The following is a 20,350-nucleotide window of genomic DNA, read 5'->3' on the forward strand; positions in this document are numbered from 1 at the left end:
CTTTTTAAATAGTGCCATGTGATTATTTATATCCATCTGAACAGTCAGGTGAAGCTTGGATTGAAAATCTTCTTTTAAAGACAACACCTGCAACAATGCAGCACACCCTCACCAATACATTGAAATATCAGCCTACATTAGTTGCTTAACTCTTGGAGTAAACCTGTAATCATCTGACTTGAAGGCAAGAAACTCAAGCTGACAACAGACAAGCTTTCAATATTTTACTGTATTTTGAGAAAGAAATGCACAAAGACTCATAGCTCTCTGAGAAAAATAATTCTGTTATTCTGTCTTTAAAGGGCACCCTCTTATTTTTAAATGTTTTGTAAATATTTGAGGCCCCAGTGCTGAGGCAAATGAATTATTGCATCTTACCAACCAGAAAATTATCCATTTAAGCCTGCTCTCTGATTCCTGTTAGCTAGCCAATCTCCTACTCATGCCAGTGTGTTACTTCTGACAACATGACTTTGTATTTTCTACAATATTCTTTGATATGGCACCTTAAAGATGCTTTTTGGAAATCTAAGTACAGTATATCCACCCATTCCCCTTTATCCACTACACAAGTTACTTCCTTAAGGAACTTCAATAAATTGGTTTAATATGATTTTCCCTTGACGATACGATGTTGACTTTGTCTGATTGCCTTGGTTTTTTCTGAGTGTCTGGGTCTTTAATAACAGCTTCTAATATCATGCCTATGCCAAATGTTAAGTTAGCTGGCTTGTAGTTTCCTGCTTTCCGTCTCCCTCAGTTTTGAATAAAGAAGTTACATTTGTTATTTTCTAATGTAATGGCGCCTTCTCCAAATCTGCAGAATTTTGCAAAATTAAAATCAATGCACAATTCTCTTACCACATAATTTAAGATTCTAATATGAAATCCATTGGGACCCAAGGACTGTCACCTGCAGTTTGAACAATTTGCTCAGTACCACATCCCTGGTGATTGTAATTTTTTTGAGTTCCGCCCTCCCTTTCATTTCAGATTTATAGCTATTATTTAAGAGTTACAAAGGTTTAATTGTTCCAACTTTTCCTGGGTAATTATTTCTATAAGACAGTCAGAACCATCTGAAGGCTGTGATTTAAATCAGTGAGTTGGATGGTTCCCAGTACAGAGAAATTGCCCAATGGAAGTTTGAACTTCACAGGCAATTGCTGTGCAATTCTTACATGGAGATTTCCAGGGGGCATTCCCCCGAATATCTTTGGGGTAACCCCGAGGAACGACACTCTGATTATCAGAAGTTATGGATCAATGTTTCTCTGTGCCTTGTGTAGACTCAGCCCATCCACCCTGCTCCCTTGGGGAAATCTTGGAAATCATAGAGCAATGTGGCAAGTGTGGAGATCTGACAATGACATGCTGTGGCTCCATTTACCACGTTTTTGTGCTTGGGAGTAAATATTCTCCGAGTCCCAATGTATTTCAGTTACATCAAGTTCCTCCCAGCTGTTTAAGAGAAAATGCATTTACTTCAAATGAAACAAAGAAGCAAAAGGAAATTAGAAATTCTCACCCTGGAATAAAGTCGGATTGGTTAGATACAGAAGCTAGCTCATAGATCCAGGAATCCAAATCACTTGCAGCAGCAATGAGGGTTTTGGTTCCATTGTGTGAAGGAGCAGTGACAGAAAGCATATGATTTGCTGGTGGGAGTTCTAGCACCAATTTAAACTGGCTAGTTGCTGAATTCCATTTGTAGAGGTTTGACTGATTTTCACCAGCCAGCAGGAGATGAACTGAAAAAAAAAAAATTTCTATATTATGGCTGGAATCTTACCACTGTTCACACCGGCAGGATTTTCTCATCCCGCCACAGCAAAGAGATTTGGCTGGCCGCCAACATCTCCGACTTTGCTGTAGTGCGAGTGTGGTGTGAACAGCCAGTGAGATCACACCCTTAATATTTAACTGATCAGCAATAAAAACAACCTATGTAATGAAGAACGACAATTAAGATACAATAGAGCAAAACACGATGGTCCATATGGCTGCCTTCTGCACTGTACAAATCCAGTGCCTCTGCAAAATCATTCATTCCATATCGTTTGGAGGTTAACCCCCACTCCCATTATAGTCAATCGATTATCTAAAACTGAGCATCCCTCAATTTCCTTTCAACAGGCACTTTGAGTAAGATTCGCAAACTATTTCATTGCATTCTAAATGGAAAGTTTCCCATTTAAGAAATAGTCTGTATGACCTAACTCTGGTCTTCTAACTCCTGACTCCAAATCCTATTATGCCAGTATTCTGATAATTGAGAATGTGGGAAAGAGTTCTACTCAAAGTGATTGTTTTAATAAAAACATTAGGCAGAGTTAGTATTTAATATAACCCCCAACTAATTTAAATTTTGTCTTAACCTCAAATTATAACCAATGTATAAATTCAAAATTGTTTGGTTATGTTTATGAATCAGGTAACTGATTATCATGTCATAAGTATTATTAGGGTTCACACCTATCTTATCAAAGCAATTGTGAAGGAGTTGGTAATAGGATTTTTGAATTGACAAGATCTCCATCTACCTCACAAAATATACACATTTGGAATGCAGAAGCAGAGATTAGAAAAGCCTGACTCAAACACACTGGAGTTTCACTGAATAGTATGTTTTGGGACAATGATATCGCACACACTATCTCCTGATAGTCTTGAAATCACATTCATGTGAAATTAGTACTGAGTGACTGGTTCACGTTAGTTCAATTAAAGGTTATTGGAATGTGATCAGATGGCTAATAGAGTGAATCGGTGACCCAACGAACAACTGGACATTTTTGCAGCAAATAGCTCCTATGGGAAGGATCACTGGGAATTCAGACAGACCCAGGTCAAAAACAACACAGAAAGGAACAAGCAGAGCAAGCCAGGGCATGCCATAGGTACAGAGATCAGGAGAACTCGACCCTGACCATATTTGGCAGATGGTTTGTGTATTCCCTGGTTTTGGACAGATTTTCTGGCACCTTGGGTTCCTGCCACAGCTTTATTTGGAAGGAGGTTATGTGAAATATGCGTACCTGGCAATTGTCACCTAGGCTGCACCTGGTGTTGTCCAAGTAAGGAATTTGCAACCTCATCTGTTGCTATGGCCTTCACCCTCTGACCCCATTGGCTGGGAGCCAGTGAAACTTCCATACGGATGCAGTGAAAGGAGAAAATGGGAGACACCTGGAGGTCACTAGCAGTGAAGAATTAGCACAGCCCGCAGCAGACAAGACTTGGCGGCAACCCAGAGATGATGGAAGAGGGCATATGGGAATAGACTTTGGAGACGAGAACCCTGAGACAGCAGAGGCTCAGAGAATTAGACCTGTGGCTCAATCAAGTTCATCAGTGATAGTATTAGAATCTTAGGCAAATATAGTTAAGATAATTTTGGAATAGTAACTGTGTTTTGATATTTATTGAACTTGTTAATAAAACTGAATTGGACTGAGTCATCTCGTATTGATCATCTCATAAATAAGGGCACCTGGATAAAGATATATGAACTGGTCAAACTGCCTGTCCTGTTTCACAGACAACAGGAATGATACCATATCACTAAATAAGAGTCATTTCTGAATTGTGATTTTAGGTTTCCAGAGGACTTTCTGCAAATTGTTCCAGTGCTATTATTGGGAATCCCATGAGCTGAGGTGTTTGGAAAAAGAGAAAGAAGGATGTCAGGCTTCATAGGATTCCATGGGGATTGATACTGGGACCACTGCTCTTCTAGATCTATAAATAACCTGCAGCAGGATTTTCCGTGTTCGCCCCAAAACCGGAAAATCCTGCCCAAAGTCAACGGACCTTTGCATGGTCCGCCTCCCGCCCACTACGATTCCTGTAGTGGGAGGGACAGGAAAGCTCCCCTGCTAGAGTTGGAAGTACAGGTCAAGATTTCAAAATTTACAAAAGACATAAAACTTGGAAGTATTGTGAACTGTGAGGGGGAGAACGATAGATTTCAAGAGGACATGGACAGACTGGGAGAATGAGTGGATAGGTGGCTGATGAACTTTCATGCAGAGAATTATGAAGTGGTGCACTTTGCTAAGATGAATGAAGAGGTACAATTTAAAATGAACAGTACAATTCTAAAAAGGGTCCAGGAAGAAAAAGTTCTGGAGAGGGGTTATGTGCAAAAATCATTGAAGTTGGCAGGGCAGTTTGTGGAAACAGTTAAAAAGACATATGGGATTTTAGTTTGGCTTTATAAGTACAGGAAGAGAGCATAAAATCAAAGAGGTTCTGATGAAACACTGGTTTGTCTTTGTTGGAAACAGTGTCCTATTGGGTACCAGACTTTCAAAACAATGTGAAGTCTGTGCAGATGGTGCAGAAAAGATTTGTCAAAATGTTTCCAGAGATGAGGGATGAGGGATTTCAGTTATGTAGATAGAATGGGGAAGCTGGGGCTGTTATCCTTAAAGAGGACAAAGCCAAGAGGAGATTTGACAGAATGGAAAGGGAGAAACTGTTCTCATTGAAGGAAGGTTGAAAAACCACAGGATCCTGACAATAAGCTGAACAGCAAACAAACCAAAACAAGAGGAAAAAATGTTTTTATGCAAGTGAGTAAATAAGATCTGGAATGCTCTGCCTGGCTGTGTGATGAGGCAGATTCAATTGCAGCACCTGAAAAAAATGCAGGACCACAGGGTTGGGGAATGGAACTCTCTTGCAGGGAGTCAGCATGGACATCATAGGCTGAATAGCCTCCTTCTGTGCTGTAACCATTCTATGATTCTGTCAGCAGTGCCCTGTGATCATTTGCTGGAAACCACACACCTCCCTCTGCAGGCAGAGGTAAACGTACTCTGGTTTGACATTTAGGTCCTGTAGAGGCTTCTCTTCACAGGGAAAGCTAGGGCAGAAGTCTTGATGGCATCACTCATATATGTGAGTGATGATTAATGATTCATCATCATTTTGGTCACTTCTTCAGAAGGACCGTACCATAGTCATGCTTTCATTGTTATTGTATTAAAGAAGGCATGCCATGCCGATTAAAGACCAGAGCAGCCTAATTGGTCACAACTACCAAACTGCCATTAACTTTATTTACAGAGCCCAACACAGGTACTTGCTGATGCCCGGGGGGAAATATCTTTATAGGACGTGGAAGATCAATAAGATGGTTGTAGATGTATCATCTGCTGCATAGACATCTAAAGCTAATAGACAGTACTGGGTTAGGTATGAATATAATGAATGGATAGAGCCTGAATTTGGCTCCACCTCCTGGTAACTGTGTCACAGAATCATACAATGCAGAAGAGGCTCTTGGCCCATTTGTGTCTGCACCAGTACACAAGAAACACCTGACCTCCCAGCTAATCCCATTTACCACTTGACCCAGAGCCTTAAATGTTAACAGAAATAGTGTCACCTTGCTGACCTATGAGAAAGATGTTGTGTAATAGCTCTCATTGCAATAACCTCAAAACTATTTTTTAAAAATTGTTCGCATAAATTGCACACATTAATTATAAATTTTGTACACTAAACATTCCATGCACCATTTATTTTTGATAAAAAAATTCCATGATATACTTGGTACTTTGAACAGTTAATATCTGGAACCTTACCAATGCCAGAGGGAGGAGTGAAAAGGAAGACACTTCGCACAATTTTAGCAGGAATAGTCTGGGCCAATTTTACAAAACGTTGACCCGTCTCCCAAATGTACACTGCACAGGGTGTATGGTTGCCTGAGAGGTATAGTAAAGGTAAATTTAGTTAATGCATTGGTGCATAAATAATATTCTGTACTCAAAAGTGGCTAAAACAATGGATCTGAAAGCCCTTCAAAAAGTACATTAAATGAGAACAGTATTCTTCAGGAATTACAGTAAATTGCAGTTCGAGAACAAACTATTTTTGACAAAATAAAGTTTATTCAACTGTGAAAAGCAAAAGTGTAGGCATCTGAGGCGTCTTTACATCGATTCATGCTCTGTCCACCAAGGCCCCTAACATGGGAATGTGAATTAGCTGGCATCCTTTTTATGCCAGGATTTAAGCACCATTATTGGCAACATAAATCTGACAAAATCTTCTTTTGGCTGCTCCCCATTCACTAGTCTGTGCAAAATGGATGCAACAGTTTGGTTTTATTCTCGAGTTTGGGGAGGGGAGGGGATTTTAACTTTGTGACCTACTCTCAGGAAACAATGCCTCCCAGGAATGAAGTTCTAACTAGAGTCAGAGGCTTCAGTATGTGGTGACTGGGGGGGAAGGGAGGGGAGCGAGGGGTGCAAAACATGATTGCAAACATCCAGGGTGGAGAAGGTCAGAGACCTCTGGGGGAGATTAGAGGTTTGGGTAGGGGGTTGATTTCAGAGATCTTTGAGCGGAGGTTGTGGAGAGATCAGAAGAATTGGAGTTGGGGCTGGAATGTCCAATCATGGGGTTTGGCAAGGTAGGAATTCTGGATCAAGTGGGAAGGTAAGAAGACAATTACCCCTAGATCCTCACTTCCCTGTTTTCCTCAGCCTCAGGAAGCTCTCCTGTCCAAGTTTAAATTGGAAATGGTGGGTAAAACTGAAGAAAGCGGCCTCATATGATATTTAAATTGCCAAGCCACCTCCTAGGGAAGGGTTGGCTGCCCGCCTCTGTCCTGCCTCCACTAAAAATAGAAATGGGCGTGCAGCATTTAGGATTCAAATCTTTAAACACCTTAATCCCCCACATATCCCAAACATGACTATCATTTGGGGTAAAATCTTAGCCAACATCCCCATTAAGTCAGCCTAGAGAGTGGTGGCAAAATCCCTTCAATCAATGATACAGATAATTTAGTTGGGTTTTTAATAATAATCTCAACTGAAATCTGATGTGGTAGTACTATGAATGCACAACTTCCAGGCTGCTACTCCAATATCACAACTATTAAATGTGTCACACTACAACCTGAGCTAATGAGAACATTAGTGCAGAATGGTCATGCTTGGTATTTACTGAACTTGAGCTTCCTGGCTTAAAAGAACTCCATTTCAAAAACATGGCTTCACATACAAGAAAAAGATATACACTGGGGCATTTTTTGAAAATTAGTATCTATTGAAAAGAAATGGCTGAGTAAAAAACTCAATTACTTACCTCCAATTGCATTGTTACAAAAGACGAGGTAGATATCAGCACCAACATTAATGCTGCTAACATGCGTTGCTCCTTGGTCCATCAAATTCTGGAGGTTGCTGAACTGGTCATCACTCCATTGATAGAGAACAGATGCTTGGTTAAAGCCCAACTGGGAAACAGCCAGGTACAGTAGACTTCCTTGCTTAAACAGAGTGAGACCAGTAGCCCCGTGGGTAGGAAGGTTTTGATGCAAGATAAATAAATGCCCACTCCACCTATAGATCTGTGGGCATATCATTTGAAACAGGATATTAACTTTAAACCAAAGGAAGTATTTAATTTTATTCATCACAGTGTGAGCCTATTGTGGAAAAGCTTTTTTCCGTTTTAGCCATAACCACATCATGCAAAACAATAGTAGAAAAACAGATCAGAATCTCACCCCTTTGTCAGGCATAAAAGAGATATTAAGGAAATAAAATTTTAATGGTGATCACCTGACTGAATCTGCAATGGAAATGCATCAATTGCTGTATTGTTCAGGTCATTTGTGGTTTTCAGAACTTTCTTGTCTTATTTTTGCCAGCATCTGACTCAGCCCATGGCTGCAAATGATGTTCTGAAAAACTCTGCATTTAGGCACCTTCAAGCTCACTCACTGCACATCAGTTCACTAATGAAATTCATTAATCTATATACACCATTGTCCTCCTCCCTCAAGAACTTTTCAAGTAACATTTTAACTCTAACTTAATAAATTATATCTTTACTTCTCCAGGGCATCCTCTCTGTTTAGCACTGTAATATTGTCCTTAGTCAATATTGCCACCCCGCCCACCTTTCTTTCTTTCCCTATCTTTCCTGTACACCTTGAATCCAGGAATATTTAATAACCAGGCCTGTCTTTTGTTGAACACGGTCGCTATTATCATCACCTCATTTTCCCATGTGGCTACCTGCACCTGAAGTTTGCTGGCCTTATTTACCATGGTTTATAAATTTACATACATAATTACACCTTACTGCATTTCTTCTTAGTCTGAGCCCACTTGATATTTGTGATTCCTTATTCTAGCCTTACTTATTTCTTCCAATTCAAGAAGTCATGCAAAAAATTCAGTCTGCAGTCAAAAGGTTTAACCTTAAAACACCAAGTTGTAAAACATGAATTCTTTGAATTATACCACCGGCCTTGCTCCCAGAGTGGCAGGACTGTTCTAGGAAGAGAGATTGGGAAAATTGAGCCTGTTTTCTCTAGGATTTTCAAAGAATGAGAGATGATCTTAGTGAAACCTACAAAATGTGTGAAAAGTTTGACAGGGTAGTTGCAGCAGCAAGTTTCCTTGTTGGGGAGTGTAGAACCAAGGGATACAATTTCGAAATAAGGGGAAAGCCACTTTGGACGGAAACTAGGAGAATTTATTTTATTCAAAGGGTTGCGAATCTTTGGAATTCTTTACTGCAGTGGAAATTCAGTCACTGAGCATGTTTAAAGCAAAGATTGACAGATGGGTTGGAGATGTGGGAGGACTGAGGCAAACTGTGGGATTGTGCAGACCACTTGCTTATGACCAATCATAAAAACATATTTTTCTCTTTTCTGAACACCCATATGAGAAGGCTCTTACCTTTGCTGAACTGAAACAAAAATGTGCAGCAGCAAGCTGATTGCATAACTGATGCTTTCAATCTCTTGAGAAACAGAATAAACGATTCACGAATGTCCATGAAGAATGACAGAAATGTTGCCATGGATGCCTCCAATTATACAGCCTATCACCTGCTGACCAGTACTGATAAATGAATTTCAATTGTACAGAGGTTAAAATTCAACTTCTCCTGTGGTGCAAAATGAAAGTTAGTAAATCTGCTGTCTATCAAAAACCCAAATGATAGATGTCAATAAAATGCAAAATGTGTGCCAGCCATGGATCAGCAGGTGCCACTCTCACCTCTTAGTATGTTCAAGTGCCTTTCCAGGACTTGAGCACAGAAACCGAAGTTGATACTCAAGTGCAGTACCAAGGGAGTGAGGCACTGTAAGAGATGTAGGCTGGAATTTTCCAGCCAATCATGCCCCAACCTCACTGCAAACAAGAACGGAGAATTTGGCACTCAGCAAAATCTCCGTTCACTGCAGTGGGAATAGAGAATCCCACCAGCATGTATGACTGGGAAATTCGTCCCATAATCTTTCTGATGAGATTGAAAACCGAGGTCCCCACCTTTTCTCTCAGATGGACTTAAAAGATTCCACAGCACTGTTGTGAAGAAGATCAGGAGAGTCATCTCTGGTGTCCTATTCAATATTTATCTCTCAAATAATATGAGATAGATATTAACCATTGCTCTTAGTGTGAATTTGGTGTGTGAAACTTCACTGCTATATTTCCTACAGTAGTCATGATGTGGGTATGCCGGCGTTGGACTGGTGTAAACACAGTAAAAAGTCTGACAACACCAGGTTTTAGTCCAACCTATTTATTTGATAATATACTCGCAAGCTTTCGGGTTAGCCCCTTCGTCAGGTGAATGGAGAGTTCTGGCCTCAGACAGAGCATATAAAGCACAGACAGTTTAGAGTAATCTCTAAATATCTCTAAATAATCTCTAAATAATCTCTAAACTGTCTGTGCTTTATATGCTCTGTCTGAGGCCAGAACTCTCCATTCACCTGACAAAGGGGCTAACCCGAAAGCTTGCGAGTATATTATCAAATAAATAGGTTGGACTAAAACCTGGTGTTGTCAGACTTTTTACTATATTTCCTACAGTACAGTGAATTTGAAAGTTCTCAATTGCTTTTATAACATCTTGTGGCTATGCAGTACAAACTCAAGTCTGCTTTTGTTTTCCTTCTTAAAATTGGGCAGTTCACCTGGATTCAAGGTGTACAGGAAAGATAGTGAAAGAAAGAATGGTGGTCGGGGTGGCAATATTGATTAAGGACAATATTACAATGCTAAACAGAGAGGATGTCCTGGAGAGGTAAAGGATATAATTTATTAAGTTAGAGTTAAAATGTTACTTGAAAAGTTCTTGAGGGAGGAGGACAATGGTGTATATAGATTAATGAATTTCATTAGTGAACTGATGTGCAGTGAGTGAGCTTGAAGGTGCCTAAATGCAGAGTTTTTCAGAACATCATTTGCAGCCATGGGCTGAGTCGAATGCTGGCAAAAATAAGACAAGAAAGTTCTGAAAACCACAAATGACCTGAACAATACAGCAATTGATGCATTTCCATTGCAGATTCAGTCAGGTGATCACCATTAAAATTTTATTTCCTTAATATCTCTTTTATGCCTGACAAAGGGGTGAGATTCTGATCTGTTTTTCTACTATTGTTTTGCATGATGTGGTTCTGGCTGAAACGGAAAAAAACTTACTAATGTCCTGCTAAATTAGAATTTCATCTCCAGCTATGTGCAGGTTAAAGTTGACACAATATAGCACAGAGGGCAATCCCCACTGGAAATATATTTCAAGAATAATGGAGGGAAAATCCACAAACAAAAATTATCTAGATGGTGGGAGGCAAAGGACTTGGAATTTGATTGCAAAATTAGATTTAAAAAAAAGTTATGACAATCATAGTGCAACTAAATCATAGAATCACAGAATGGTGACAACACAGAGGAAGCCTTTTGGCCCACTATGTGCTGACTCTCTGAGGCAGCAACTCCCCTTGTGCCAGTTCAATGCCTTTTCCCCAGAGCTCTCAAATGTTTCTTTTTCAGATAACATTCCAACCCCTTTTTAGAGGCCTTAATTGATCCTATCTCCACCAGGCCCTCGGGCAGTGACTTGAGATCCTAACCACATGCTGTGAGACGAAGTGTTTTCCTCATGTCACCACTGCTTCTGGTTTTCAGCCCTTCCACCAATGGGAACAGTTCTTCCATATGCAATCTGTCAAGACACCTCATGATTTTGAATGTCCCTATCAAATCTCTTGCAACCTTCTTGAAGGAGAATAGTCCCAACTTCCTCAATCATTCCACATAACTGAAATTCCTCAATTCAGGGAGAACTCTCATGAATCTTTTCTGCACCCTCTCAAATGACTTCACATCCTTTCTAAATAATGGTGCCCAGAACTGGACACAATACTCCAGTTGAGGTCAAACCTGTGCTTGATATAGTTTGAACATGACTTCCTTGCTTTGTACTCTAAGCCCAGGATGCTTTATTAAATATGCTCTCAATCTATCCTGCCACCTTCAATCATATACACCCAGGGTGCTCCTGCACCTCTGTTAAAATTGTACCCCTTATTTTATATAATCTTCCTGCGTTTTTTGATCAAAAAGAATCATTTTACTCTCGACCTCCTCTTGGGAAATAAGGGTGGGAAGCTTTCAAAAGTGTGTTAACCAAGGTTCAGGGTATGCACATTCTTAGAGTGAAGGGCAAGGCTGACAGAAATAGGGAACCCTGGATAACTCGGATATTGAGGCCATGGTCAAGAAGTTGAAGGAGGCACATGACATGCATAGGCAGCTGGGATCAAATGAATCCCTTGAAGAGTATAGCGGGTATAGGGGTAGAGTTAAGAGAGAAATCAGGAGGGCAAAAAGGGGACACAAGATTGTGTTGGCAGATAAGGCAAAGGAGAATCCAAAGAGCTTCTACAAATACATAAAGGACAAAAGGGAGAGAGCATAGCCTCTTAAGAATCAACAAGGCAATCTATGTACTGATCCACAAGGGATGGGTGAAATCCTAAATGAATATTTCTCATCAGTATTCACTGTTGAAAAAAGCATGGATGTTAGGAAACTTGGGGAAATAAATAGTGATGTCTTGAGGAGTATACATATTACAGAGAAGGAGGTGCTGGAAGTCTTAAAGCTCATCAAGGCAGATAAGTGGCAAAGACCTGATGAAGTGTATCCCAGCACATTGTGGGAGGCTAAGGAGGAAATTGCTCGTCCCTAGCAGAGATATTTGAATCATCGATAGTCACGGGTGAGGTGCCTAAAGATTAGAGGGTGGCAAATGTTGTGCTTTTAAAAAGGGCTGCAGAAAAAAGCCTGGGAACTACAAGCCGGTAAGCCTCACATCTGTGGTGGGTAAGTCGTTGGAAGGTATTTTGAGAGACAGAATCCACAGACATTTAGAGATGCAAGGACTGATTAGGGACAGTCAGCATGGCTTTGTAAGTGGAAAATCGTGTCTCACAAATTTGATTGAGTTTTTTGAAAGAGTAACCAAGAAGGTAGATGAGGGGAGTACAGCTGATGTTGTCTACATGGACTTTAGCAAGGCATGGTAGGTTGTTGCATAAGGTTAAATCTCACGGTATCTAGGGTGAGGTATCTAAATGGATACAAAATTAGCTTCTTGACAGAAGACAGAGGGTGGTTGTAAAGGGTTGTTTTTCAAACTGGAGGCCTGTGACTAGCGGTGTGCCTCAAGGATCAGTGCTGGGTCCACTATTACTTGTAATTTATATTAATGATTTGGATGAAAATATAGGAGGCATGGTTAGTAAGTTTGCAGATAACACGAAGATTGGTGGCATTGTGGATAGTGAAGAAAGTTATTTTTGTTTGCAATGGGATCTTGATCAATTGGGCCAATGGGCTGATGAATGGCAGATGGAGTTTAATTTAGATAAATGCAAGGTGATGCATTTTAGAAGACTGAACCAGGGCAGGACTTACTCAGTTAATGGTAGGGCATTGGGAAGAGTTATAGAACCAAGAGATCTAGGGGTACAGGTTCATAGCTCCTTGAAAGTGGAGTCACAGGTGGACAGAGTGGTGAAAAAGGCATTTGGCATGCTTGGTTTCATTGATCAGAACATTGAATAAAGGAGTTGGGATATCTTGTTGAAGTTATACAAGACAGTGATAAGGCCACATTTGGAATACTGCGTACAGTTCTGGTCACCTTATTCTTTCCTATTATAGAAAGAATATTATTAAACTAAAAAGAATGCAGAAAAGATTTACAAGGATGCTACTGGGACTAGATGGATTGAGTTATACGGAGCGGCTGGATAGACTGGGGCTTTTTTCTCTGAAGCGTAGGAGGCTGAGGGGTGATCTTATAGAGGTCTACAAAATAACGAGGGGCACTGATCTGCTAGACAGTCAATATCTTTCCCCAAAACTAGACAGCATAGGTTTAAAGTGAGAGGGGAGAGATACAAAAGTGTCCAGAGAGGCATTTTTTTCACCAGAGGGTGGTGTGTCTGGAACAAGCTGCCAGAAGTAGTAGTAGAAGCGGATACAATTTTGTCTATTAAAAAGCATTTAGACAGTTACATGGGTAAGATGGGTATAGAGGAATATGGGCCAAATGCGGGTAATTGGGATTAGCCTAGGGGTTTAAAAAAAAGGGCGGCATGGACAAGTTGTGCCAAAGGGCATGTTTCCATGCTGTAAACCTCTGACTCTATAACTCTTATCTGCATTAAATATTAACTGCCACTTGTCCATCCCATTCCACCAAACTATGAGCTTTTGAAGATTTACATTATCCCCCCATGGTTCACAATAATTCCAAGTTTAGTATCGAATGAAAACTGTGAAATTGCTCCCTTTATAAAATGTTTTTTGGAAGTCCAAATACACCACATTAGCAATATTACTGTCATCAACCCTCCCTGTTACCTCTACAAAAAACTCAAACTAGTTAGTTAAACATCATTCACACTGGCTTTTTTAAATTAACCTGCATTCACCTAAATGACCATTAATTTCATTTTGAATCGCTGTTTCTAGAAGCTTCTCCAACAAGGAGATTAACCTGAATGGCATGTACTTGCTGGACTTATTTTTTTTTGAACAAGGGTATAATATTTAGAATTCTCCAGTCCTCTGGCACCACTTCCAAATCTAAGGAAGACTGAAAAATTATGGCCATTGCCCTTGCTATGCCCACTCGCACCTATCTCGGTACCCTTGGATCCATCTCATACAGTGATTTAATGATTAGCCCTGATCAACTTTAAGTGCAGACAGCCTTTATAATACCTCCTCCTAGTCAATTTTACACCCTACAAGTGTCTGAATTACCTCCTCTTTCACAACCTAGGCAAGAGCTTCTTCATTAGTTAAGACTGATGCTAAGAATTCATTTACTATCACAGCCATGCTCCCACCCTCTTTTTGGTACCACTTTTCTTACCATCCTTTTTTATTTACAATGTTATCAAAGGCTTTTGAAATTATTTTATATTACCTGATAGTCTTGTGTCATCTTCTATGCGTACTCTTCTTATTTACTTTCTCAATTCCCCTCTCAACTTTCTGTATTCGGCCTAGTTCTCAATTGCATTATTCTCCTGATCAACTTTAAGTGCAGACAGCCTATCTAATACCTGTTCCTAGTCAATTTTAAACCCTACAGGTGTCTGAACTAACTTCTCTTTCGTGACCTAGGCTCATACTTCATTTTAATCTCTATCTCTTTCATCATCCAAGGAGCTTTGGATTTATTTGTCATTCCATTCCCCTTTGTAGGAACATACCTTGACTGTACTTAATCTCTCTCTTCTTTAAAGGCAGCACATTGTCAGTTACAGTTTTGCTTGCTAGTCTTTGATTCCAATTTCCTTGCCAAATCCATTCCTGCCACACTGAAGTTGGTTTTCCCCCAGATAATTATTCTTACTCTGGAACACTCATTGCCCTTTTCCATAATCAATCTAAATCTGAACTAAATGTTTCCCTGCAGACATTTGATCCATTTGGTGCACCTCCTGCTCAAAAACAAGGTCTAGAAATGCCTTCTTTCTCATTGGACTTGAAACATACTGCTGTAGAAAATTCTCCTGAGCACTCTGGAAATTCTTGCCCCTTCTCTGCTTTTGGCACTATCATTAGCTGAGTGAAGTACAAACAATTTGCTTGAATCACAGAATCATTATAGTACAGGAGGAGGCCATTCAGCCCATTGAGTCTGCACCAACCACAATCCCACCCAGGCCCTATCCACATAACCCCATGCATTCACTTTAGCTAGCTCCCCTGACACTCAGGGACAATTTAGCATGGCTAATCCACCTAACCCACTCATCTTTGGACCGTGGGAGGAAACCTGAGCACATGGAGGAAACCACAGAGACATGGGGAGAATGTGCAAACTCCATACACACACACTGACCCAAACCAGGATTTCAACCAAGGACCCCGGCACTGTGAGTCAGCAGTGCTAACCAGTGGGTCACCATTCCGTTTTAGTAATGAATCTGGTTATGCTTCCATCAGTTGCTGGTCAGGAACTCCGGTAATATGCAAGCATCCTTAAACAGGTTGATCTCAAAATGGAAATAACAGAATTTGGAATTGGGAATCTTTTGCTGAATCCAACTCTCACATGGCCACATCCATTTGGCAGGATGTAGTTGGTGGGGTGGGGAAATGCAATTCTTCCTTCCATTTTATTTTTTATAAGAACTTATGATGGGGCTTAAATGGGATAAAACGATCATCTACTGTCCCAAGTAGCAGACACTTCCCTCAGTCAGCCTGATTTCCATCCCCTCATTTGAGGAAAATTTAATTGCCAACCTGATTAAATTTAGTAACAAGTCATGAACAGAAGGCTGTCTTGGATACTGTTTGCTTCAGAAATGATTTTCTGATAGAATCACTAGAAGTCCAAAAGGATTTGATCAAAAAAATACCGTTACAATAAACACAGGAGTCAAAGGTCTAGCAGTTTTGCAGTTTAAGTGCAGGAAGTGCAAAGGCGGGCGGCAGGAAATTTGGTGGATCACAATGTTTGTGTTTTGGCAAATTATCTGCAAGAGATTTTCCCTTCTGCTTCTTTTTTTAATCATTATATAAATAATGGCTATCATGAAACCGAATCCATACAGGATTATGGGATGGCACGGTGGCACAGTGGTTAGCACTGCTGCCTTACAGCGCCAGGGACCCGGGTTCAAATCTTGCCTCAAGTTAGTGTTTGAATGGAGTTTGCATGTTCTCCCCATGTCTGTGTGGGTTTCCTCTAGGTGCTCCTGTTTCCTGTCATAATGCAAGTGTGCAGATTAGGTGGACAGACCATGGTTAATTGTCCCTGAGAGTCAAGGGGATTAGCAGGATAAATGTATGGGGTCATGGGGATACCAATTGGGTGGGATTTTTATTGGTGCAGGCTTGATGGGTCTTCTTCTGTACTTTGGGATTCTACAAATCTATGTCATCTCAAAGTTAACCTTTGAATTACTGTCAAGGGTATCCGCTTGGCTACTAATGATCAAATATTCCTGGTTGTCTTGTGTGAAGTGTTTCACATCACTGGTTTCGGGTACAATCAAAGACTGAATCTGTGGGGAAAATCAAAACAAACACTGATAATATTTTGAAATTATAACAACAATTAATTTAATTTAATAGTCGAGCATTTTATATCACCAAAGTAATAGAACCACACATGATAAAATACACTGTAGCTGAAATTTTCCAGCCATTCCCAGTGGCAGGATCTTCTGGTTCCACCAACGGCAACCCAACCCACCCCACCCCCCACCCCACCGTAAGTAACCAGGCAGCGGAGAGTGTGAACAACGAGAAAGACCATTGACAGCAGCAGGAAGATCCCATGAGCGAGATGAGCCACATCATTCGGCAAAACCTGCTGCGGGCGTAGGTGACATCCCGTCCTTCAAGTGAACTTGGTTTATGCCAGCTGTGTGAAGCGGAACCTTAGTGGCTGGCTGTCTGGTGCACTTGCACCAGCTTTCACTTCCCATTGACTTCGAAAATATTGCCCAAATTTTTAATTTTAAAAGAAGTAAAAGCAAAAGTGAGACGAGGAAACAAGTCTCCAAAAAGGACACGAACTAGTCTTCAGTGAAACGCAGTGGAAAGTAGAGCAAGTGAAGTAAAAATATAATGAGCCTGTTTCACGCTGTTGCCACGCCACAGACCGATTTGTCACACACAGAGTGGGAGTTTCCAGCCACACTCGCCTCAAAATCGAAAAATCCTGCCCGAGGTCAATGGACCTTTGCATGGTTCGTTGCCATGCCACCCGCCTGCTACGATTCCTTTGGCGGGCAGGACAGGAAAAATTCCACCCCCCACCAGCAGCATCACATCACTTACTGCAGTACAGATAAACATTGTGGCAAAAACATGCAAGCATATTGGTATTACTATTTTTTTGGTTTACAAACAGTCACTCAGATTTAAGTTCCTTAGTTTGAAAATTACACTGGAATTACACAGGGACTAAGAGTGGAATTTTACATCTGTTCTACAATCCATTGACTTCACTGGGACCAGAAAATCCTGACAGCAGGATTGGCCGCAAAATTCCACCTCACGTCTCAAGATTCCATTATAAGCGAGGCCATGTCATATTGAGGTCCAGTGTATGTGACGGGAATCACACCTGGCTGGGTACATACAAATTAAGGATAATTTGTTCCCCCAGTCTATTAATCTGACTTAATCAGATAATTACAGATGCATGTTTTAAAGATCTTTGTGATATATCTCATTTTCTTTGGTTCTTTTCTGGTCGCAGTGGATTCAGTCATGCAGTGCTGTCCCAACTTCAACATTCTTCATTGGGAAACCTGAATATGAGGAGCTGGTCCTCACACAACATCCAGAAACATGGCAGGAATTCTGAGTAATTTGCCAGCTAATATTTGACTCATAAGTTTCTGCCTGAGCTCAGCAAACTCAATATATACTAAACATTTCTTAATCTGTGTGGTTCAATATTGTGACAATCAGGAACCTTACCCAGTAAATCAATAAATGCTATTAATGACAGATTAAGATGTTTGCCCTGACTTTTTTCCTTCAGAGCTAGGATAATGGCACTATTTTTGTTCATACACCAATCTAATGGACCTGACGGCTGCTGATTTTCAGCGTCCACAGTATTTTACTCTTGCTTCCTATGAACGCTACTGTATTTGCATCAGAGAAGGGGAGGCCCGGGAGACGATGTGATTATGAGTGATGCAGGTATGGGGATATAGAATGTAGTAAAAAGTCTGACAACACCAGGTTTTAGTCCAACCGATTTATTTGATAATACTCACAAGCTTTCGAGGGGACTGCCTCTTCGTCAGGTGAATGGAGAGTTCTGGCCTCAGACAGAGCATATAAAGCACAGACTGTCTGTGCTTTATATCCTCTGTCTGAGGCCAGAACTCTCCATTCACCTGACGAAGAGGCAGTCCCCTCGAAAGCTTGTGAGTATTATCAAATAAATCGGTTGGACTAAAACCTGGTGTTGTCAGACTTTTTACTGTGTTTACGCCAGTCCAACGCTGGCATTCCCACATCATGATATAGAATGTAGCAGAGGAACCTCAGCCCTTACAAGTGTCCAAAAGGTTGGAGGTCTTTACGACTTGTGTGGGCAAGAACAGGGGCCGCAAGAAGGATGAGCAAACTAACCACGGCACCAGTGCTAGGAACCAGTTGAATGGGGTAGTAAAAAGTTATGTAACTGGAGTAGGGAACAGCACAGTGGCATAGTGGTTGGCACTGCTGCCTCACAGCACCACAGACCTGGGTTCAATTCTGGCCGTGGGTGACTGTGTGGAGTTTGCATGTTCTCCCCACGTCAGCATGGATTTCCTCCAGGTGCTCCAGTTTTTTCCCATAGTTGAAAGATATTCAGGTTAGGTAGAATGGTCATGCTAAATTGACCCTTAGTGTTCAAGGATTATAGGTTAGTTGGTTTAGCCATGGTACATGTGTGAGGTTACCAGAATAGGGTGGGGGGTGGGCCTGGGTTAAATGTTCTTTCAGAAAATCGTTGAAGACTTGACAGGCCGAATGGCCTCCTTCTGTACTGCAGTGATCCTACAGTTCCATGAGCCAGTATAATTAGACGAATAGGTGCACTAGGGACTGGAACTAAACAAATTAACCCTACAGTCACAGCAGAATGTATAAACAAAAAGCCTTTCAAAAAAAGTTATTCATTGATAACTTTCTTTAAAAAAACAAATTTTCATTGCATCCTAATACAAGTGTCAATCATCCACACCCTTTAAAGCTGCAATAACTTTAGAAGAGACTAAGAAACGTCCTAACCTTATGTAAATAAACATTGTGCAACTGACATCAAGGTTCAAGGAGCCTGAGTTATTAATCAGTGTTTTCCCTGTGTTTCGACAGGTAACTGGATTTCTGGATGCTTAGCCAATTCTCATTATGTATTCTTGGCTGGCAGCCTAGACACCCATTGGAGTACGAAAACACCTAAGCTCTAGATAAAGTATTGCTCAATTACACATGCCTACAATTTCACCTATTAAAACTTTAATGGGTGTATACTTTATGCAGTGCATAATGGGTAGGTAGGCATGGAAGTGCCATACTTTTGCATGGGGGCATGGAGAGGTATAGAGGACTTTGGGGGCATTCGTTGATAAGGAAGGGACACAATCGGCCACAAAACATGGGCAGAGGGCATTTTGTGGACATTGGAGCATGAAGCAACATAGAGAGCATGTGGAGGTTGAGGAGTGGAAGGCCTTTTTGCTATTATTTTAACTTAGACAAAGTCCCGCAGCAGCAAGGCAAGCATTTTCAACTGCATGCCTTGTCACCCGGCAACCCTGATAGCTACATCCAGACATTTTTCCAGGGCAGCTGGCTCAACTGCAGCCTGCACCCACTTTCAAGACGGAGATGGACAGATTTTTGATCGACAAAGTGGTAGAGAGTTATTGGGTACAGGCTGCAAAGTGGGGTTAAGGCACAGTCAGATCAATGGTGACCTTAATGATTGAAGAAGCAGGCTTGAGGAGGGAAGGGGGGAGACCAGGATATTGGGGGAGGCTCAACTGGATAAGAGGTATCAGGATATTGAATTCAATGATCAGCCATGATCAAAATGAATGGTGGAATAGGCTCAAAGGGCCAAATGGCCTATTCCTGCTTCTTGTTTCTCTGTTTCTTTATAAATGGCTTACCCTTCAGATTGTTCCCTTGTGGCAATACTTCATTGTCAAAAACAACTTTAAATAGCTTGTTGATTCACATCCAAAGTAATAATTAAAAACAAGAATAATATATATATCATACCAATCTCAATTCAGAATGCAGTGTGAATCTGTAAACACTGTTATTGGATGCTTCCATTCCTGATATTCCACTGTGAGTAATGATTATGTAGGATGAATCATTTCTTATGAAGGCTGAGCAACCTGTGGGATTCCATGTTTTGAAGTTCTGAGAGAACAACAATGACATCATATTTCCAGAGTTATTTCACAGATTCGTGGAAAGAATCAAGTTTTCATTTCCAGTATGCAGTCTTA

At 40.8% G+C, this 20,350-nt stretch overlaps 1 protein-coding gene across 7 annotated transcripts in view; it reads right to left on the minus strand.

The window, feature by feature from the left end:
• The window catches only part of adgrv1 (adhesion G protein-coupled receptor V1), a 524,573-nt gene that overhangs the window by 332,983 nt on the left and 171,240 nt on the right, over positions 1 to 20,350 (minus strand). For all 7 annotated transcript variants that reach the window (XR_013886686.1, XM_080189140.1, XM_080189139.1 and 4 more), the window contains 5 exons: positions 20,115 to 20,261; positions 16,268 to 16,378; positions 7,108 to 7,372; positions 5,595 to 5,717; positions 1,529 to 1,751 (listed from right to left, as the gene is read on the minus strand). Coding sequence is in view for 6 of the 7 variants with exons in the window: in XM_080189140.1 (XP_080045266.1) it covers positions 1,529 to 1,751; positions 5,595 to 5,717; positions 7,108 to 7,372; positions 16,268 to 16,378; positions 20,115 to 20,261 (869 nt within the window). In the remaining variant the exon portion in view is untranslated. The remainder of the gene's footprint in view (positions 1 to 1,528; positions 1,752 to 5,594; positions 5,718 to 7,107; positions 7,373 to 16,267; positions 16,379 to 20,114; positions 20,262 to 20,350) is intronic.

The sequence above is a fragment of the Carcharhinus amblyrhynchos genome, chromosome 5, assembly GCF_965287045.1.
Source record: "Carcharhinus amblyrhynchos chromosome 5, sCarAmb.v2.hapA, whole genome shotgun sequence".
NCBI classification, from domain to species: Eukaryota; Metazoa; Chordata; class Chondrichthyes; order Carcharhiniformes; family Carcharhinidae; genus Carcharhinus; species Carcharhinus amblyrhynchos.